Genomic DNA, 24,382 nt, shown 5'->3' on the forward strand with positions numbered 1-24,382 from the left:
TTTAATTAATTATTAAATAATTTATATCGAGTTAGTAATACGCGAATAATTTATATTTAAAAAAAAATAACAATAATAATAATAATAATAATAATAATAATAATAATAATAACCGCAACGTATTTTACAATAGTGGTATTGACGTCATACTTTAAATAACAAGTTTTCAAATAATTTTCCAAAATAAATTCATACTTCATTAAAATTCAACTTTATATGTATAGATATTATTCTCCGATGGGAAAAATTTTGATTATTTTTTTGTTACCTACAAACCAATTTAAATTTTGATTACACAAGTACAAATGTAATGTGACCTTTGCCTTCTAAAAAACTTTTATTATCTTCACTACCGCTCAAAAGTATTTGGCCTCTCAAAAAAAGGTATTTTGCAAAAGTTTGAATAAATGAAACGACTTCATACTTCATAGTAATTTTAATTATTTATTAGCAAATTATTAGACGTAATAACAATACGTATTTTGCGGTGAGATACAAACAATGAAACCTAATAAAATTGTTTTAATAAATGTATTGTTTGTAATATAATGAAAATTGCAGGTGACCGAATACTTTTGAGCAGTAGTTTAAATATTGTAATATCCAGGGAATTGAAGTAATAATTAGTACTAGGGATGGCAAAGTCGATTTTGATTCTTATGGAGAATTGACGTTTTGTGCAAAAAAATAGATTTTTTAGAATCGACTTTTAGTTTTTGAAGTCGATCAAGAATCGATTCTCAACATTCGACTTCCAGATAAATTAGTCCAAGAGCTGGTGACCCATTGTAATGAAGTTTTTGTCTTCGTATATTTGGCTGGTCTTTTTTTGTGCAGGTGATACTGCGCATAGCGCAAATTTGAAAAAAAGTATATGTCAGAGAAACTGTTTGATTCACGATCAGCGTAAAATTAAATGAAATTTAATTCAATTTTGAAGTTTTTTAAGTTGATAATTGGGTCGACGACATCAGTGATTAGGCGTAGAGTGCCCCATATGCAACTATAATTTCAATTATACAGCATATTGATTTTCACTCAAAAATCGATTAAAATTGACTTTCTGTATTGATTAATCGATTCCAAGAACCGAAAAGTTCAGTCTCGAAGTGGGAATCGAAAATCGATTCTTTAATAGATCTTTTCATCCTTAATTAGTTCTCAAAAATTTGGAAACAAAATTTTTTTTCTTCAAAATTAGTCTTAACTTCATTTCTGCACAATTTTGAGTGTTCAAAACTTTTTATCAACAAGTTTTTTTTTACTTTTTTTGGGGGTGGTCCGTTCCTTTATATTCTTCGCTTCTAGCTTAAACATTTAATGGTAAGAACCCCAACGTGTAGGTACTAGTCCCTTGATGTATTTTAAATGACTGACGTAGAATACATAATGAGAAAGCAACAAGTACAGAGAAAAAATAAAAAAAGCTGCCGTAACCGTGCTATTTTTTCAGTATGTAATTGTTATTGTCATATCACCCCGTAGAATATATATTACAGCATTATAGTTTTTCGATAAAATTTCATTTAAAAGTCACTTCACATCCAATAAAATGATAATTAGTAAAACTGATCAATAAGTTTTTAAACATGACCACGAAAATAAAACCATGAAATTGAAGTTCATATTGAATGTAATACTATATAGTTTTTTTTTACCTGCATAGAATTGGATTCAAATTCATTTCATAACCAAAAAGTGACTTTACGCTAATCCACAAAATATTGAAATGCATATTTTTTTTTTATTACCGAAGGAATTGTTAAATTTTTCGTAAAAATAAACCAACGAAATACAAATCAATGGTCAATTGGTCAGCTTTTCCACAACAAGGACTAAAATAAACAGTTTTTACTGACGTTTTGTCGCCGAGTAAATACAAAACCTTAATAAATGATTTCATCGTTTGTTATTGCAATTTAAAAGTGTTTCTACGTAAACTTAACTGTTTTACTGCAAAATCAATTGATAAATAAATTAAAAATTCTAACCAAATGAGAAAAAAAAAAATTTAAGTTTGAAATAATAATCACTTCATTACATTAAACTTGTGATGAATAAAATTCAAAATGTGCTTTTGAATTTTATTGTAATTAGCATTTTTTAAATTTTACTCACTTTTAATAGCAATAATTCATCACTTGGTTTACTGTCTGTTGAAATCAAGATTAAATATTTTCACAACACGGATAAATTCTCCATTATTCAAATATTATGATCTCATTTTAACGCCGGACTATTCCGGCCACGTAAATCAAATTTAAACAAAAATGTTAAAAAATTAATATTTATAATGATTACATTAATTACTATGCTCGTTATCTGACGGCTCGATATAATATACTATTTTTTATGTAGAAATTCAAAAAGAAATTTCTTTATTTTTTTTTTTCTAAACAATTAATAACAGAAGATAATGACAACTGATTTAATATGTAAATTTACTTCAATTGAATGTTTTCTATGATAATGACTGAGTTCAAATGATAGATCAAATCCATTAGAATCGGTGATTTCATTTTTATTTTTACAAAAACATTTTTTCTAAACTATTAACTAAAGAATATTTACTGAATAGAAATACATTTTTTTATCATTGTCAAGTTTTCATTATTTTTAAATTCATGTTTAAGTTGCGAGCGAAGTAAAGTACCCGAGGCCAATGGGTTAATTAAAAAATTTACCGAAAATAACATACTTTTCTTAGTGATTATTTTTTTTTATTTTCCGATAAATATAAATATTTTATAAACTTACAAAGACTTCGAAATGATAACATTTTGAGGCGAATTGGGTAAGTGGTTTATGCGTTATACAAAAATTACCTTACAAAAAAAAGTTTTTAAATATTAATTTTCGAATAGCTCTTAATCTACTCGACCGATTGATTTCGAAATCTATTCAGATTTAAGTTCTGATGAGCGCTTTCGTTTGCCTCAGTACTTTCAAATTGATTAATTCGTTTCAAAGATATCATCGAATAAAAAAAGTTTACACGCGCGGACGGACGGACGTCCATCCGGAAATAGCCCGCACAGAAAAAGTATATATATTCAGATTTAGAGCTCACACCGATTCATTTCGATTCACACTTTCGGGAAAAGATTAAAAACGTCGAGATCTAATGAAACCTCGATTTTCGAAAATTGGATCGAAACCAATAGAGTCATGTAGGGCAAGATTCATTTCGAACTGAAATGCATGAGTTTACGTACTCTTACCCGCTGTGCACACTTGTCCCACATGACTCTAACTTCTTTTTTTTTAATTTTCAATTTCCATAGCGGAAAGTTCAAATAAAATTGCGATTAGAGGATCTGATGGATCGTGAAGGGAGCGATCTGTAGCCACCGTCACGATTCATTCTAGCCCTAGTAACGATCCGAATTGTCTGTATTATATGTATCGCGTATCGCTACTCACATTAACACCTAAATAGCTTAACAAGTATCGTGACAGTCAAAATACTGTATCGTGTTAGTCACAATACTTTTTTTCTCCGTGACGAAACTGATTCTAAAAAAATTTGGTCTCCATATTTAACACAATAACATTAACATAACAATGTAGAAAAATAATCTCTTAATTTCTCTGTAAATCAGTAAATCTGTCGTATCATAAATTTTTTTAAACAATAACATTTTTTTCGTATTGAAAATAAAATTTGACTTCGGATACTCAAATAATAAAACCACTTTCTTCATACCGTGTTCGAAGTTGAATTCACACCGACAACTTCAACACCGGGATCTCGCGGACTTACATATGTTTTTTTTAAAGTGCATGGATATTCCGTGTTGCCTCGAATAACTGGATTATTTTTATTGAAAATAATAAAAAACTATTACAGATTCGGTAAAACCAATAAACGAAATCAAATCGTGTGCAGCATTGAAAATAGGTATTAATAAATTATTCCCCTAGATATCCCGTCGTGCCCCAATCTACCCCTATAAATATGTATATACTGCAATATATAATTCGTCCTACATTTAGAGGTGTGGATTCGAATTCCATTTCCGACACAATTTGTAATATTTAAATAATTAAAATGAATGAATCACACATTAAATAAATAAATAACCCAACAACTTACAAGAGTAACAGAAACGTAAATGATATAAATTTTTATTAAAGAATAAAAATGTGTTTTGTTACAATGCCAGATTGTTAGTATTCATTTTCATCTAAAAGATTAAATTACTCTGTTGTAAAATAAAAAGGAGTTCATATTTTTTACTTATGATGGAGTCCTTGCGTTCGTTAGAATATTTAAATTAAATATTCACTCCCGTTGAAATTGAAAATTCTTTTTTCACGTTCTAAGTTACGCTACACTTTGTGATTACTCGTCGTGACATAAACATAAATTTTTTAAAATTTAACTCAATATTGTTTTTATATTTTGCGACGTAATTTATATTTGACATGAGACAAGATAAACTATTAATGCTGACTGTGAGTCGTACTAATTATTTATTCACAACTCAGGAAATGTCCATTGTATAAAACAGATGTTTTACTCGATAAATTAGTTTAAATATAGCAATGCCATTACATTTAATTTATAATTTATGATTGTATGACGTTCAGATTAATATGACACAATATTCCATTTATCTGAAAATTAACGTTCAGCAAATAAACTACTTAACCTTTTATTGAGTATATTGATAAATTTATGATACATTAACATATTTTCTTAACACACATTACATAATATTATCTTTATGAACGTGTCAACATATTTTTTTTAAACGTTTTAAATTCGGCATCATAAAAGTATAGCATTGAGGCATCAGTATATGGGTTGAGTTTTTATATTAATGTATTTTAAACTTAAGTCAAAAATGGTGAAATATTGCGGAATAATTTTTTATATTTTTTCAATATTTGTTAAAATTTTTTGAGCTTATAGTTTAGTGTGACATAGCTTAGAAAGTTTAACAATTCGAAAAATCTGTAAAAAATTTTTGGTGTAAAAATGGTCCCAAGAACTTTACACGGTTTGCTTGGTGTGAATTGACGGTGTGAAATTTCCCCGGTGTAAAATAATAAGCGGTGTGCTTTTAACTCGGTGTAAGCATTTTTTTTACACCTTTCGGTGCACTGTAAAAAAAATTTGGTGTAAAATGGTCCCAGAAGACTTGACATAATCTTCTTGGTATAAAATATTAAGCGGTGTGCTTTTAACAAGGTGTAAGCGTTTTATTCTACACCGTTCGATGCACTGTAAAAAAAATTTGGTGTAAAATCGTCCCCGAAGATTTTACGCAGTCTTCTTGGTGTGAAACATTAAGCGGTGTGCTTTTAACACGGTGTGAGTGTTTCTTTCTACACCGTTCGATGCACTGTAAAAAAATTTTGGTGTAAAATCGTCCCCGAAGATTTTACGCAGTCTTCTTGGTGTAAAATATTGAGCGGTGTGCTTTTAACACGGTGTGAGTGTTTCTTTCTACACCGTTCGATGCATTGTAAAAAAATTTTGGTGTAAAATCATCCCCGGAGACTTTACACAGTCTTCTTGGTGTAAAATATCAAGCGGTGTGCTTTTATCACGGTGTGAGCGTTTTCTTTCACACCGTTTGGTGTTATTAGCTCAAATATTGCCCGATAATATGATTTGTAATTAAAAATTAATAAATAATATATAAGTTGCAATACTAGTAAATCATTATTATTAATGGTGTAGATTATTTTAAAATAAAAATTACATACCTAGTGCCGAAGTAATCGAGAGTTTTAAATAAAGAACTTATGAATTTACACCATTGGTGGTGTGAACATTCTAATTCACAGTTTAAAATTTAACACCGTGAGTCGTGTAACTTGAACACCGCAGTATTGAAAATTTTAACACCAAATTATTCACATCATGCCGCGGACTCAAAATTTTTTGCAGTGTATGTCAAGGAGAAATTACCAATGACTAAATAAAGTATAAAAATTTTCTCGAATTAGTGACAAAATATAATATATGAATTCAATTTAGTTATACAAATATAATTTAAAATGACTTTGCTACACTCAGAAAATTAAGTAATTGTGTTTTTTATTCTAAATTTTTAATCACAATCATCTAGAATAATTGGAACGTTTTTCAATGTAAAAATAGTTAGCGTTATAATTTTTTTAATAGAATTAATAATTATTGGATGATAACTTCTGCAATAAATTTCGTAACAGTTACTATCAAGATGATAACAGTTACTATCAGGATGGTAACAATTATAATTTATGATGGTAACTGTTACCATCTGGATTATAAATATAACTATTTAGAATAATAATAATAATAATTAACTCTAGTTAACATACAGGTTTGTAACAATTATTATAAATATGGTGAATATTACAATCTAGATGATTTATACAATCATCTAGATAATATTCACTACTATCGGATTGATGCTACAAATTTTACCATAACTAGATAGTAGTTTCTATTACTTAATTTTCAGAGTGTAGTTTAAGTTTCAAAATTGTGTTAATTAACTTAATATTATATTCATAACATTAAATTTCAATTCGTTGAAGATATAATTCAACTGATATCATCTTGAGTTTAATCAAATTAAGTATTGAATAGAGCTTACGTACATACATATTTCGGGGATCAACGAGTTAAATGTCTATATATAATTATTATCAATAGAGGACGACATTCAATTTAATATTGAATAGGATATTAAATTAAGACTTTCTTAATATAATTTCATTAAAATTTAAATATTGAATCGTGCACTGTCATTTTTTTCACACGGGAAAAATACATTTACTCTCTTATAAAAAGAAACTTTTTTTAATCTTGAAGAAGTTTAAAACGTTCAGTCGAGTATTGGAAAAAAAAGAATAAACTATTTTATTTATATTTCAGGATGTTCTTAACAGCGGAATTAGGAAGTAAAGCAGAAAACATCGTCTTTAACAATGAGTCTTTACAAAATTTTTCAAATACATCCGCCAACGGTGACTACATTTTTGATCGGATCGATGTCAAAATTATATTCATAACACTCTATTCCATCGTATTTTTCTTTTGTTTTTTTGGTGAGTATCTAAAATTTATTCAAAGTATTATACCCCAGATTTTCTTTCAGAGTATTCTTAGACACTGACCCCACTTTTTTCAAATATTCAATGATTTTTAACTGCCGAAACCGCGGCGCCCACATGGAAAAGCTATATATTGTTAAAAAGATATAACAATATATATGATGAATATGTGATAAATATATGGCGGGAAAAATATATATATTTATGAATATATGTTTTTTACATATATTGGATTATATATTTTTAATAATATATTTCTTTTTATATAATGTTTTATATTTCTCTATATATATTATCTCATATAGTGCTCAATATATTTTTGTCATATATGGATGATATATATGTAATTTATAAAGTATAATATAATAAAATTTATATATATTTTGACTCATATAATTAGTGATATATTGTCTGTATATAATTGATCATATATGGAAGAACTTATATGTTTAAATCTATGGTTTGTGGTATATTGAAGTTATATTTTTCCAATATATTAAAAATTATATTTTCCTCGATATATTGAAAATTATAATCTTTATATACCGATATTTCTTGAGAAGTTGACCGATAGCATAGAAATGAAAATTACAAACTAACTGCATGGTTTTTATTATGTACACTGTAAAAAATTCGCGAAGTGAATGCGGATTAAATACGGAGTGAATGCGGAGTGAATGAATTTTTAATTATTCACTCCCCTCGGAGTGAAATTAACTCCGCATGGGAGTTTTCGCGGAGTAGATAATTTTTCATTAATATAATCCCACCGGAGTGAAATTCACTCCGGAGCGAAGTTTTGTAAATATTATTAATAAAATATAACTCCACTCAATAAAATCGAAGTAAAAATTCGCGTATTACATTATTGATCAGCTGATATGCACACACATACACACATACATATTTAGGCACACACGCGCACTCGCACACGCACACACACACACACACACACACACACACACACACACACACACACACGCATTGTTTAGCAGTTTAATATAAATTAATATAAATTTATTTAAGTATTAAAACTCCGAACCGGAGTGAATTGGGAGTGAAATAAAATCCGCGTCACTCCGAGATCACTCCGCAAAAAAAAAACTCCCAATTCACTCTGCATGCGGAGTGATTTTTTTCAAAACTCCGGAACTCCGAGTGGCGGAGTGAATCCGGAGTGAATTTGGATTTAATTTCACTCCGAATTCACTCCGGATTTTTTACAGTGTAACATACCATAGTATGAAAAATATGTATAGTACCATATATTTTGTAATATACTGAAAAACTTATATGAAAAATATACATCATACTGTATATTTATAAATATACTACTTTCAATACAATATATCAATATATAATAACATATACTAAGATATATATGGGGCATTCTACGCCAAATCGACCACTTTTGACCCCGAACCCTTTCGATTTGGCTGAAAATTTTTTTTTCTTTTCTACCCCATTAAAATCATTTTTCAGGAAATTTTCAAATTTTTTTGACCAGCCCAAAAAAAGTTATGAGTTTTTCAAAAATAAGGCATTTATTTTTTTAAATAGCTATAGCTTCTTCAAAAATTGACTAATTGGGACATTTTTTTTTTCAAAATAAAATATAAAGTTTTTTCATGCGGGCGTATTAAAATTTTATTAACTAATTAGAAAAAAAATTGAAGCATTAATGGAAAAAAGTGGGAAACATTATCTGATAATGCCTATAATAGTATTTAATACTCAATAACTGTGAAACGTTAATTTTTTATTGCCATTATAAATTATGATTTTTTTAAATGATAACTAAATACTTATAGAATTATATACGTTGACATTTATAGTAAACAGTAAAAATTATTTGGTCTATAGATTATTCTCCAGTAAAAGTAATTTCTAGTACAATATTACGCGAATCAATTATTTAATTAAAAGTTTGATTCAATGAAAGTCAACTTTATATTTAAGTTTCGAACGTGTCTTTAAAATCACATCTTCTTTTAACGTAAGTTAAACTTTAGATGACTGTAAGTTGAATTGTTGAATCAGAGAAATTATTTTATAGTAATCGTTTGCGGGAAATTAAATTTACTATTAAATTTTAATTTATTTTCACTGTATAGACTAATCAAGTCTGAAGAATAGCAGGTTTTTAAATTTTTTCTAAAGAATCCATTTTGCAACCAGTCATTGTCCGTGTATTTTTGTCAGCTGTTTTTAACACTACGTTATGAACAAAATAATTATTATTTTTCTACATTTTCTTAAAGTTCTTTTTATGCAATAAATGTTGAATAACAATCAGCTCAAAATGAAAATTCATAATCATAATTCTTGACATGCCTACGATTTGTGCTTTCAAGAATGCACTTGACGTATAACAACTGACTCATTTTACTTGTGGCACATTATTTTGTATTTCAGAAATATATATTATAAGCTCAGCGATTTTTATTAAAGTGTGACGTCGGACCGACAGACAGAATAGATTTCGTATGCGGGAAATCAGGGTACGAATCTCGGCTGTCAAATAATTTCTAATATGACGCGGATGGTAGTATAAATTATCATATAATCTATACTACCATCTATGCCTTAAATTGACACCAACACCAATATACACCTTGAATAATAATCGGTTATTGTTTAGATGTGTGGCTCTACACATTTTTCAAAGTTTCAAGTGCTTACACCTTAAATCTCAACGATTAGATTTTTTCCGTATTCAGCTACCGACGGATTAAACTTTCTGTATGTATTTTTGTCTTTGACATACTCTCTAAACTTGAAATAGTTGAATTTTCATTGTTTTTCCCAATGATCAACTAATTCACTGGAAAAAAGTGAATCTTACGTATAAATAGTGAAAATTTTACTTTTTACACAGTAGATTTAAAACAATACTTTTTAATAAGTAATTATCATTAGAACTATTTACTACTCATAACTACAGTGAATTTCAATGTTTTCATAAGTGTATCATTTCACTGGGTAAATGAGTGTATATGCACTAATTCCAAGTGGCCGATTTTAAGCTGTGGCAAATAGTGAATATACACTGTGAGTTAGGGATAATTCACTATTTCAGGTTTAGAGAGTAGGATACCTATCCAGACCTTATAACTCAACGGTAGAAAATTTATAACAATAACAAGAAATCGTGCAAATTTTCTAAAATACATTTCTCTATATCTATTTAAAATTTTTATATAATACCGTGAGATCGGCGGTGGAATTTTAAAGGTCAATTTAAGAGCTACAATAGTTTTAGAGCTCTTGTAATACATGAAAATTGTCATATTTCTATTTTACTCACTTTTACGGTGCACGGAAAGAAAATTATAGGAAGTTTTGCTATGCATTATGGGAATGGTTCCCATAATGGTATGGGAATAGTACCTATACTACTATAGGGATGGTTCCTATATATTATGGGAACCATCCCCATAATAGTATGAGAATAGTTCCCATACCATTATGGGAATGATTCCCATATCATTATGGGAACCATTCCCATAATGGTATGGGAACCATCCCTATAATATCATAAAATTTTTTTTTTGCACAATAGTGTAGAAATTTCCCAAAATTTGAATTTTTTTGAATGTTTTGTGCTGACAAAAAATTCTTATTAAACATTTTAATGTTTTTTTGCCAAATACGATTTTTTTTTCAATGTTTGAATTTTTGTTTTTATGTTTAATAATATTTCTGTGTATTGTAGAAGTGATTACCACACTTCTTTAAATTAATTTTTTCATAATAATATGGGAACCATTCCCATAATATTATAGGAATGGTTCCTATAATAGTAGGGGAACTATTCCCATAATATTATGGGAATGATTCCCATAATGGTATGAGAACTATTCCCATAATATTATGGGAATGATTCCTATAATATTATAGAAAGTATTCCTATAAACTATAGGAACCATTCCTATAATTATAGGAACCATTCCTATAGTGTTATGGGTATCATTCCCATAATTATAGGAACTATTCCTATAATTATGGGAAACATTCCTATAATTATAGGAACCGCTCCCATAATTTATGGTCGTAATTCCTATGATGGTATAGGAAAAAATTTCACAAAATTATGGGAACCGCTGCCATAATTTTCTCTCTGTGTGTAGAAGAGCTTATCTAACATTGAAAAGCAAGTAGTTTAGACGATATCCGCTTCCCTTTGCTAGTATAGTGTTAGGTGTCAGGTTGAAGCCCGCAACACGGTTTTAGTTCAGTGCGTACTATAGTATAGGTGTAGTCTAAGGCCGTTAGTATAGTATAGGTGTAGTTTAAGGCGAATCAATTATTTAATTAACAGTTTGATCCAATGAAAGTCAACTTTATATTTAAGTTTCGAACGTGTCTTTAAAATTACATCTTCTTTTAACGTAAGTTAAACTTTAGATGACTATATCCTATTTACAACGGAAGTTATAATTTTTAGTTTAGTCTTGCATTTTGGTCTTGGTCTTGCATTCTCGGTCTTGGTTTCAGTCTTGTTCTTGTTTATTCGGTCTTGGTCTTGGTCTTGCAAAATTACAAGACCAAGACCAAGACAGATTTTGCTCATCACTAAAGAGTACGTTAACATAGCCTTACTGATGAGTCTGTTAACGTACTCGGGACGAAACTACTATCTATTATGGCACATAGGCATATATCTTAAGTTTTGGTGGTTGACTTAAGAGTCAATGCATAGATTAATAAGAAAATTATGTCAATTAGTGCAGTGCAGCACGGAACGGATTTAAAAGAAAATCTCAAAATTAGTGTAACAGGACCGAAGTCCAACTCCGTTTTACAGGAGGCCGTTACCTCGCCTATTTCAGGCACAAACGCGAGAAAATCTCAAAAATAAGCATTTTATATACTACTGGTATACACTTATAGACTATAAATACTTATTAAACACCTAATGCTGCAAAGGTATCTTCAAGCCGCCGACAAATACTTGCGATTGGTTGGTTTCAAAGCGATTTGTCTAAAACTGGATTTTTACTAGTTAAAAACAGGTGGAGCCATGGTTCTAAACAAATACCTAATAATCATATTAACATTAATAAAAAGTCGAAAAATCAATAAAATTTTTTTAAATTTCATTTCACTCTATAAGATTAAAATTCAATATCGTACAGCACAAATTAATAAATAAATTTCTGACTTTACTGTGCGACATATTTCTTACATACTCATATTTTAAAAATTATTAAACTGAGAAAAAAAATGTGCCACGAACGAGATTCAGTTCTCTCATCAAAGCCGCCGTTAGTTCAAAGACGCTGAATTTTGAGTGAAAGACGTCTTTTGATAAAATTGACGGTATAGTTCACAGTACATATTTTGTTTTATCAATGAAATTATGAATAATAATTAAATTCTTAAGATAGTAAAAACCATAAAATTTAAATTGCGTTACAGTATTGCAATATCAGTTTAATAATTTTAACCCATACTTTCAGTGATGTACCGTAAATATTTTTCTCTGTGCAAATATTAAATTCCATCTTAGAATTTTCCCTTTAAAAAATATGTTACTAGATAATTTTAATTTTCGAGTGAACGAATAACTCGAACACTGACTCATTTCACTTGATACTTAAAAAAGCAATAAAAACCTTGGTTTTTTTTATGCAAATTACTTTTTGTTTTTTACGCAAACAAGGCCTTGAGTGTTAAAAAAATTGTTCTTGTTATTTTTTAATGATAAAGTAATTGGATTATTCAATTAATCCGTCGAAAATTTAATAGTCTGTGAATATTGATTTGCTGTTAACTTTCTCTTTCTACCGGTCTCGTTATCCGACTGTGCATGAACGACAGATGGATAATTGACATTGTATGGAGACGATTTCAGCTATTAAATTTATTGTATTACTCGACTGAAATACTTCTTGCTTAAATCTTCAATGAAACATTAATACAATCTATTAAGAAATAATTGAGAATTCCCTTAAGCCTCGATAATCTTTTAAATGGATTCTTAATTATTGAACCGTATTGAAATTTTTTTAATGTATCTATAGCAATTATTACGATCGATTATAATTAAAAAAAAAAAATGAATTAAAAATTTACTATAGATTATTAATTTGAATTATTGAAGTCAGTTACTGCTTTTATAAATTTCATAAATCGAAAATTAATTTTTTGCTATTTTATCTTGATCTCAATGTTCACAGTAAGAAATCGGAAGTGAATTTGAAGTGATTACGGATTTTATTTGAATCCGAATTCACTCCGTCACTCGAAGTTCCGGAGTTTTAGAAAAAATCACTCCGCATATGGAAAAAATAGAGTTTTTTTTTTTTCAACGGAGTGATTTCGAAATGATCAGGATTTTATTTAAATCCGCATTCACTCTGATTCAGAATTTTAATATTAAAAAAAAAACTCTTTTTGAAGTGAATTTTACTAATTAAATAATTATACGGTCATCCGCTCTACATTCACTCTCGATTGAATTCGTATTGACTACAAATTGTTTACAATGTACATATTTAAACAAGTAGAATTAATAACGTTGAAAATCAATTAAACAAACAGTTAATAAAGATATTAAAAAATGAAGACCAGCCATGATACTGAAGTTAGCCGACGTCTAATAATTGTTGGATTTTTTTTTAAAGCGATAAATTATAAAAAACAAATATTTCAAAAATTGCACCTATAGCTTTTTTAGTTTTCTACGTATGCATATTTTTGGTTTATATTTTTTTATAATTGATTTGTTGAAAAAAAAAAATTGTTAATTGTTAATTGTCTGCTGACTTCAGGATCATAAAAATTCATAAGTTACGTTGTATGTTATTACAATTATTTATGTTACTTTAACATTGTGAGTATTAAAAAAAGTTACACACGTATGTGTTACAAGTAAAAATGTTCCAAGAATTTTTTTGTGATGGTCGACATTATTTTTAACAAATTTTGTGTGTTGATTTGACAGTAAGATGTAAAAAGTGTTACTTTCGAATAAAATGACAATTTTGTGTGTTAAAAAATCAATCGATTGCGACAGTTCAACAAGATAAATACTGTGTGTTAAATTGACACACAAAAGTGTTAACCCTTCGTTCGTCGCGCCGCGGCGTTCTGCCGCCATGTATTTAATGTTGCGGTGTTGCCAAGTATCATAACTATGATTTAAAAAAATGAAAACCACACAAGCTTATAGGACTAAATTTTTTTTTAATTTTTTACTAAAATAAAAATTTTGTATTAAATAAAAATATTAAAGAAAAAGATGAATTAAATGAGCTGGAAATGAGTCGCTGGTGGTAACTGGCAACGCTGCACAGAAAACCCGATCAAATTCAACGCCCGAGTTTACTCGTGTCAGCGGCACATCGCCGCATTTTTCAGATTTTCTAACAAAAAATAATTATTTTTTTAATATTTAAAATATCGCAAAAATAATTATCATTCACTCATTCGATACTAAAAAGTACAGTAGAAGAATTCGTAAAATTTCAAAAGACTAGGAAATTTTTTTTTCTTCTTAAATAATCTTTTAATAAAAATTGCGGTGCTGCGCTCATAGCGCGACGGACGAAGGGTTAAAAATTCAACACAGCATTTTAACACACGCTTTTTTTTACACTTTGACAATTCGTTTTTTACTGTGTTGAAAAACTTATTCAAGTTAATTCATTCGCTTAAAAAAATATTATGAATGAAAAATAATATGCTTTTAATATAGCATTATATATGATATAATATAACTCTATATTACTAATCATAAAAAAAATATTTTTGCATTTGGAACACGAAAAAATTCCTGCATTATAAAACGCGTATTTTCGACGTTCACGAGCTTAACAATGCAAATATTTTATAATATCTTTAAGCTCGTTGAGAAGCGGAAAGGATAGAGAATTATCATCTCCGGTATTAATAAAAAAATTTAATGCAACACTTGATTTTTTCTTATCAAACAATGAAAATAATTTTATATAAATTATTAAATATTTAGTGAAAATTAATTTATTATAATTGAAAACTTTATGAATTTTAAACCAACATACAAAAGACATTTGAAATACTTTAGTATAAATTAGAAAAAATGTTAGAACATTTCTGTAGTACACTGAGAGTTATAACAAGAAAATTTTTTTTAACGCGCGATTTGTAATCATGTCTGACTTACTTTCGACTCTTAAAGATAGTACAGTAATCATATGTCTATGAATACGAGCTGCTACAACAATAGTTTATTGTCAAACTGAACAATGAATTTTTTTAAATTTGTGGTAGGAGCTGGTACAGGAGTCATTTATTAATCTGTGACTGCTCTCGACCCTAACTCACCCTCACAATAGCGAGAGAAGTTTATACATGCAATAGTTGTTCCTATAGGAACTGGACAATAAAATTTGTTCGACACTGAATATACATTTGCATACAAATGTAGTTAAATTTTAATAAAAAGCCTTTTTAGTTATTTAGGATAATTTTTATGTCCATACAAAAATAAACATTTCAGATTTAATATTCAAGAAAAATGTAACTGAAGTTCCGAACGTTCATTGAACGAAATTATCTAGATAATATAAAAAAATAATCTAAGGCCAGGAACACTCAAACTAGATTAAAATTGGTACAGAGTAGAGTCTGAACGCGTCAAATAGTCAATCAACCCCCTCACCTACCCTCACACCAGAGAAGTATAAATCACTACAGACGGTCCTTTATACCCACTCCAAAAATTCTGAAAAAATTCCCAAAATATCCTCTTTTTATGTAGAATATTTAAATCCAGTTTAAGAAAAATATTTTTAAAAAATTTCTTAAATCAATAACTTTAGAGTGCGATGATATAAATTTCTCGTGACTTAGAATTTGAGAATTTTTATCGCTGGATTACGATAGATTACTTGTGGATCAGCACCATTTGATTAGTCATGGTGGCCACAGATTTTTGAGATTGAAATTCCCTGACTTTTCCAGGTATTACAGTCAAACAATTCAAAAATTCCCTGACTATGTGTAGTAATATTAAATCATTGGAAATATTTATTTAATTTAAAATAAAATAGTATAAGTCAGTTTAATCAATAATTAATCATTGTCGTTAAATAAAAGTTTATTTTATTATTTGTCAATGTTCATGGGTTTTTTTTATTTATTAAATGAATAATTTTTTATTTTTTATTTGAAATCCATGTTTTTATATAACTTACTCTATAATAAAATATAAATAAATTTTTTCTCCTCGACGGGCGGAAAGCGTCAACTTTCTTCCCGCTGTGCAAAACGAAGTTGCCGCTTTCCGCCTCCGTCGAGGAGAAAAATAGCATACACTCCTCGGGAAGTAAATAAGAAAGCCTCAGATCACATGTTTGTTGACCTCGGCTTCGCCTCGGCCAACAATGACATGTGATCTGAGACATTTCTTACTTTACTTCCCTCGATGTGTAATATACTATTCATTTTCACTAGAATAAATTTCATAAATAAGATTATTTCATAGAATATTAATAAAGTATTAATGAAGTACGCGAATATTAAATATAGTGAAACTTATTAGTTCATTACTTATGTATACATGTAATGTTTTTAGTTTTTTAACTTGTCAATGTGGATGTTAATAGCTTGAAGATCTTGGCGATTGGTCTCTACTAAGACTTTTTTTTCTAACAGCCTTGATAAATTTAACTGCTCCATTTTTTCGCTATTGGAAACAATTTCTACTGATTTTTTTTTAAGATGGTTTTACAACCGCATTCGCGCCGCGTCACTTTTTGAACAGTTTTGACAGAAAACTAAATTTGTTGGACTTTTTCAGTCAAAAGAAAGAAAGTTAAAATTTTTCCAGGTTTGTGACTTTTCCAGTATATTTATAATTCCCTGAAATTTCCAGGTTTTCCAGGTTTTCCAGAAATGTGGCCACCATGTTAGTGTTTTTTCAAGACCTCTAGTTATTTTCGTGCAAGTATTTCTCTTAAACAAAAACTCTGAACGTAAAAAATGCTCGAGGCTCGATAATCTAGTAATCAAACTTTTTTTTTTCGAAAATTTCATTTGGTTAACAGAAAAACATGGCCAAAGTTTCCGTTTACTGTACAAGTGCAACAAAGATAGTCCACTTGAAAATGATAGAGAAAAAAGACCTAACCCTGCTTAAGTCGATCTGCTGCTGACTTTGTTTAGACGTTGAGTTGTCATGTATACTAATAGGTGAAATGTAATACCAAAATGTCATTAAATTATTAATGTGTTTTTTTTAACGTCAAATTTTTCGAATTTTAAATCAATAAGGCGATAGATCTTAAAAATTAGAAATTTTTAAAAACGTTGTTAATAAATTATGTAGTAATTTTGAATTTCTACATAAGATCTTAAATCTACATTATAAGTGAAATTTTAAAACTTTAAAGAATTAACAAATTCAAATCTTATATTACCGGAATAATTTATACTACAATTATATGAATGCTACATGGAAAAATTATTCTTGTTTTAAATGTTATGTTATCATAGTAAAGACGGCCCATATTGGCTACTAGATCTAAACTACAATATAAACACATGCAAAAATTACTATGACCATAGTAAAATTTCCAATGGTTACAGTAATTTGTGATATAATCGTCTATTTTACTACGGCCATAGTCATTTTTGCAGTATGTTTATATTAATTTCTGCAGGTGACCAACATAGACCGTATATACTAAGACATAGTAATAGCATTTCGAAAGAGAATAATTTCTGCGTGTAGAATAAGAGTTTTAGTTCACAAAATAGAGCCACAAGCGACTCTAAAAATATAAACACATTTCACATTAAAAATTTTTCTACACCGTTATGTATAATTAAGACTTCTATTTTGAAAACTTTCTTATGTTCGAGATAATACTATATTACCAATAACGATTCCTAAAAAAAAACACCGTAATAATTAGAAACCTTAAAAAAAAAAAACAATTTTTCATTTAATTTATTCGTGACATGCTGTAAATTTTACGTAAAATATATAAATATATATATATATATATTTGTTTTTTATGACAGACACAGCTGTTTCATTTCAAAAAACATTTTTTAAAACTAATAACTATTTAGAACATAAATTAGTTTGTAGTTTCTGTTACAAATTTTGAAATTAGTACATTATAACTATACGATACAAAAAAAAAAAATTAGTGCACTGCGTCATTATTTTTAGAAATTGTTATGAGAATTAGTTTTGCAGCAAAAAAAAAAAAAAATTATTCAGCAATTAAGAAAAGTAATAAAAAAATTAACAAAGAATATCTATGTTGTAATTGGAAGAACGAGTAATACTATCTTTATTTATACTATATAGCACAGTATATCAACGGACTTGTGCTTGAAATAAAGTAAACGAGTCGTTAGTTTAGATGATCTTTTCCAGGGCAACCTTCGAACTTCATGTTATAATACCTCGAGGTTAAAGTGCATATTAACACTGTGTCTATTTTAAATTTATTGAAAAATTCAAAAAGCACCAATTGTGAACATTAATTATAAGGCGAAAGATCCATTATCCGCTCAGTTTTAATTGGAGCGAGATTGAACCATTCAATATAAATTGCTAAATGAAATGAAAAATCGTTTTTTTAATTGTTATTTTTTGTAGTTTTAAATGATTCCGCGCGTTTTCATCCCCCGACAAAATATCCTCGACAAAATATCCTACGGACAAAATATCCCCGACAAAATATCCTAATAGCAAAATTTTTCGTTTTTATTTAAATGTTTTATTTGTACTATATTTTGTCGGGGATATTTCGTCGGGGATATTTTGTAGGGGATGATTTGTCGGGGGATGAAAACGCGCATTACCGTTTTAAATGTTTCCTATCAAAAAAATCCATGTAGGGTTGCATGGGAACCCATAGGAATCTATATAAAAAAGTATGGATTTATGTAAGAATCCATAGAAATTAATATACGAGTGTATGGATTTATATAATAAAAATCCATGTAAGAAACTATGGATATCCATATGGAGAATTCAGATAGAAAACTTTGGGCATCTGGATTCCTATGTAGGAACTTTACATAGGAACTTGAATCCATGGATTTTTTGTAAGAAATTTATATAGGAATCTAGATTCTAAAATTAGAATTGCAGAAAGTTTAATTTAGCTACTAAAAATAATATGATAATTTATCTCGGATATTATTATAAAATTACGTGAATCAAATTACAAAATAGTACCACTTTAGTCCTTAGCGGTACGGAAGCAGTAATGACAAAATTAAGTTTAAATTCAACCGACCAGTTAACACAATGTACAAATGTTAAAAAACTTGATTAGAAAACTGTATTTTACTTCCGGCATATTGAATTGTAACTTACACTGAGAAAAAAAATACTATTTCCCAAACAAGACTTTCTTAGTTCAAGAATTCCGTTCAAAATATTTATTTTATTATTATTAATTATCAATTTCTTGAGAAAAGAGCATCAAATTTATTTTTGTTATTATATGAATTTGATATTATATTATGAGTAAACAAAAAAATAACTTTACTTGAATTAAATAAAAATTATTTCTTTCAATTCTACGAATTCTTGAGACAAAATTATATATTCTTGAAAATTATCAAGAATATATGTTCTTGTATCAAGTAAATGTTCTTAACAAAAGTATTTTTTTTTCTCAGTGTACACAAAGATAAAACGTTGAGTTTCAAGCAAATGTTCTAAGGAAAATATTCTTATTTATATAATAAAAAATTCTGTTGAAATAAAGCCAATTGCTTGTTAAGTTAAGATATTAATTCTGTAGTATTGAGAGGTACAGCCAATAGATTTTTCGTGTTAAAATAATAATAAAAGTATAGTAAAATCATTAATTGAAAGTATTGAATATTCTATTAACTTCACTGTCATGAATCCAAAGAAATTTCTGAAAAAAATTTATGGGAACTCATACGAATCCATACTAATATCGATACAAAAAAAAAAATTCTTAGCGCAAGAAAAATTTTGGATTATGAAATGAAAACAAAATTTATTTTTTGGGACTAGAATAATTTTCTTCCATCAATAAATTTTTTATCGCCTCAAAATATTTTCGTTTTAAATTTGGATTGCAAAAAAATTCTTGTAGCAAAGAAATCCTTTATTTCTGTGTACGAAAACCCATAAATTTCCTTAGACGGATTACTATATATAGATTTTATAGATAGTATTTTCCTCCATATACAATTTTTTATGATCGACAATACCCGTAGTAAAAAAAAAGTACCACAAAACGCGATCTAAAAACAGCATATATTTAAAAATTGACTCTCAAATAATAGTATTTTTATGTACAACTTCCTGTGTTGATCCATACTGAATGGGTTTTAAACAATGCGAGGATTTCTAAAGAATAAAATACTACATTTTTTTTGTCTTTGCAATTTTTGAATAATCGTTTATCTAGAGTTGCTATTTGTTGGCAGGTGGCATAACTCTCTACAAATCATTTAAATTGAAAAAATGAAAAAAAAAAATTATTGCATTAGAATTCTTTAAAGTCGGTCATTTTTTATACCCTTGGAAGTATATCTTTAGAATACCAAGTAGCGCCCACCTACAGTCAAAATTTAAGTTTTTCAATACGATATAAATTGACAGATTTCATTTTTTTTTTCGGTAATTTTTCGGACGTTCGTAAGTAGCCGTTTTTTTTTTTTCTTTTTTTTTTATTAAAATTCAAAATCAATCGAATAATTAAATATTTGTAAAAAAAATTTCGAAGCTGCACTGATATTCAGAGCTGTATTGATTACCCGCTAAGGGACACGAAAATTACTAAGTCTCAACGAATTTTGTACATTAATCTTTCTATAGATGTTACAAATATATATTCTTTAAATTACAAACGTTTTAAAAATATCAAAAAAACAAAAAATAAATAAATTATTCAAATTTCATGGTGGCATTTCCCCTTATGAAAGTGAATAGTATTCATGAATAATAAAGTAAATTTTAAAATTCAAAACACATTTAAATTAATGAACCTACTCGAAGAGCAAAAAAAATTCCCGTGATAAAATTAATAATCCCGAAACACTGATGAAAAATAAAATAGAAAAATTTAGTGCTAAGATAGAGAAAAGTATAAACATAAAAAAGGTCGACCCAAATAATCTTTATTACAATTCAGAAAATTGTATAATTCAAAAATATATATTCTACATACTGCTATCATACCGAATTCATGAATATGAGAAATAATAAAATTCAATAGGTAAAAAATTAATCGAAATATTTTTCCTGAAACGTAACAATTTGACCATTTGCTTTGAAAAAATGATGTTTATATTTTGATTCAAATAGGCTGTGTAAAACATTTATGCCCAAATTTTATATAATCCAATAGAATGTTAGTCGCGATTTGAAATTTTTTCAGGCCCTTTATTTGACCTCTTTTAATTTCCCTATTAATTGGTGAAAAATTTCATATATTATTATATTTAAACAGTGATCACGTGCTAATTAAATTTTTTTCTGAAATACTTTATTACGAAAAAATGAAACAAAATATATCGCGTTACTAATTCCAAAAGGACATATTTCTATAAGCCTTTTTGGCTTTAAGAAACTCCTTGAAACCAAAAAAGGCATAGATATTTTTTTCATTGCCAATCATTTTGTAGGCAAATTTCGAAGCTACACTGAGAAAAAAAAATATTTTTATTAAGAACATTTACTTGATACAAGAACATATATATTTTTGATAATTTTCAAGAATACATAATTTTGTCTCAAGAATTCGTAGAATTGAAGAAAATAATTTTTATTTAATTCAAATAAAGCTATTTTTTTGTTTACTCATAATGTAATATCAAATCCATATAATAAAAAAAATAAATTTAATGCTCTTTTCTCAAAAAATTGATAATTAATAATAATAAAATAAATATTTTGAACGGATTTCTTGAACCGAGAAATTCTTGTTTGGAAAATAGTATTTTTTTTTCTCAATGTAAAAATTAAAAAAAAAATTTGAAAGCCAAAGGGCGGACAACTTAAATTATACATCCTTTTAGCTTTCAAATTCTCTTTTTTTTAATTTTTAGCTTTAGAATAAGCCTACAAAACGATTGGTAATAAAAAAAATTATAAGCCCTTTTGGAATTAGTAACGCGATATTATAAAAATTTTAATATTTAGTCAAAAATGAGTCCATCTACTCGAGTTGTTATGTGTACCGATATGTACATGTGAAATTTAGTAAAAGTAGCTTAAATCGTACATATGTATGTTTAACCCATATCTATCATGATTTATACTGTTGTGCTGTAAGCCTTTGATATTTTATTCTTTTTTCCTCTATAATTAGCTTCATTTTCAGTACTATCATATTTTAAGCTCAAATATATGTATATACATGCATATATTTCTGAAAAGTAGAATTGGTTGATGTTAAAAACTTGAATATCTTCTATATACTCAAAAAATCAATGAATGTCGACATAAACTATTGAAAAGAATTAAAAAAAATATATATATCTATAAATTGTATCTATTTATCTCAATAATATAAATGACTTATTTTACTTTTCAAATAAAAATGAATACCAGACATTGAAGAGCTTTCAAACAGTTCCTCGCCACTTTGTCTGTAGTCATAAATTTTATATTATTTTTATTCGAAATATGTTAACCTCTAAGTATTTTGTAATAAATGTATATAGTTTATTCTATTTTAAATCCAACCGGTATCCAATGTTTTTTGGCATCAGTTATATTTTCTCGTAGTATCTTTTTAAGAGTATTAATAAGAATAAAAAAAACTTTGGTTGGAAATATAACTTTTTTTATTGTATTGAAGATTGTTCAGTCTATAGAGCTATCAACATTTTTTTTAATAATCATAACAAGTAAAATTGAATTTCGCTGTGGTTTGTGATTACTATTTTAGTAATAAGTTAATACTGCTCTCAGGTTATTAATAATCTTGAGAAGTTTTCAATGGAGTTTATTACTTACGAACTTTTATTAAACTTTTAATGTAAAATATGTTTTGATAATTATCATTAATTTAACAATAAATTATTTATAATCACATTAAAATACAACGATACGAATTAACATAAAAGTTTTATAAAGTATTTTTGCATAAATTTTGCTTTCAGGAAACCTTCTAGTCATATTAGTCGTTATGTACTCAAGAAGAATGCGGGGTATCACGAATTTCTTCCTGGCAAATCTAGCAGTTGCAGATCTCTGCGTTGGAATATTTTGTGTTTATCAAACTTTGATTAATTATATCATGAACAGTTGGCTTCTCGGCGAGTTCCTTTGCAAAGTTTACATATTTGTTCACGCACTCTCATATACAGCAAGTATCATGATTCTAGTGTTAGTATGCGTGGAAAGATACCTCGCAATTATCCATCCATTAAAATGTAGATCTTTACTTACAAGAAGCCGTCTTAGAGTAATCGTTGTAATTGTATGGATTTTAGCAGCTATTTATGCTCTGCCAAAATTTATATTTGCGGAAACGATTGAAAATAAACTTAACTCCGGTACTATTGATATTATTTGTATTCCAAACATGAAAAAACATAGCAAGAATGCTCTTGACACAGTTAACTTTATATTACTTTACATTATACCACTATTTTTGATGAGTTGTCTGTATACGAGAATAGCAATTAGACTTTGGAAAAGTGGAAGGGCTTTGAGTGGACCTGATCTGATAACGAGGTCGAGAAATATAAGACTTCATCATACAAATGAATCCAACAAAAATGTTCTTCGAGCACGCAGAGGTGTTATAAGGTAATAAAAAAAAGAAATTAGTACATTACACACTAAGGGAGGAAAATAGGAGGTTCCAACCCACGTGTATAATTGCCTACCCAAGCCGAGCGGATTGAGACGTCTTACCTTCCTCCGTGGTATTCATACTATTTTTCACCAGATTTGCACCTGAAAGTTTAAATTTTTGCCTCTATTTAAGGGAAGAATTTCACATGCGCTAATTTCATGATACGTTTTCTCATAAAAGAAAAGAATGGGCATGTTCGGCCGAACTAAGTCCTGAGCAAATTTACTAAGGACTTAGTAGGATTTGGTATAGTAAATATGCTTTTACTACACAAAATCTTATTAAGTTTACTCAGGACTTAGTTCGGCCGAACACGCCCAATGACTTCTTCCGGTAAACAGGGCAGGAATTTAAACTTTCGGCGCGGGTCAAGTGAAAAATTAACATATTACACACTAAGGAAAAATAGTATATTACACACCGAGGGCAGTCAAGTAAGAAATGCCTCAGATATCATGCAATTGCTAGCCGAGGCGAAGCCGAGGTCAACAAACATGTGATCTAAGGCTTTCTTATTTACT

At 28.2% G+C, this 24,382-nt stretch overlaps 1 protein-coding gene across 3 annotated transcripts in view; it reads left to right on the forward strand.

The window, feature by feature from the left end:
* LOC130670976 (trissin receptor-like) overlaps positions 1-24,382 on the forward strand; it is a 48,911-nt gene that overhangs the window by 22,885 nt on the left and 1,644 nt on the right. For 2 of the 3 annotated variants that reach the window (XM_057474624.1, XM_057474622.1), the window contains 2 exons: positions 6,878-7,050; positions 23,161-23,812. In XM_057474624.1, the coding sequence (XP_057330607.1) occupies positions 6,879-7,050; positions 23,161-23,812 (824 nt within the window). In that variant the 5' untranslated portion in view covers position 6,878. Of the gene's footprint in view, positions 1-5,920; positions 5,939-6,877; positions 7,051-23,160; positions 23,813-24,382 lie in introns of those variants that run through there. The other variant, XM_057474625.1, reaches the window with a different exon arrangement.

The sequence above is a fragment of the Microplitis mediator genome, chromosome 7 (assembly GCF_029852145.1).
Source record: "Microplitis mediator isolate UGA2020A chromosome 7, iyMicMedi2.1, whole genome shotgun sequence".
NCBI lineage: Eukaryota > Metazoa > Arthropoda > Insecta > Hymenoptera > Braconidae > Microplitis > Microplitis mediator.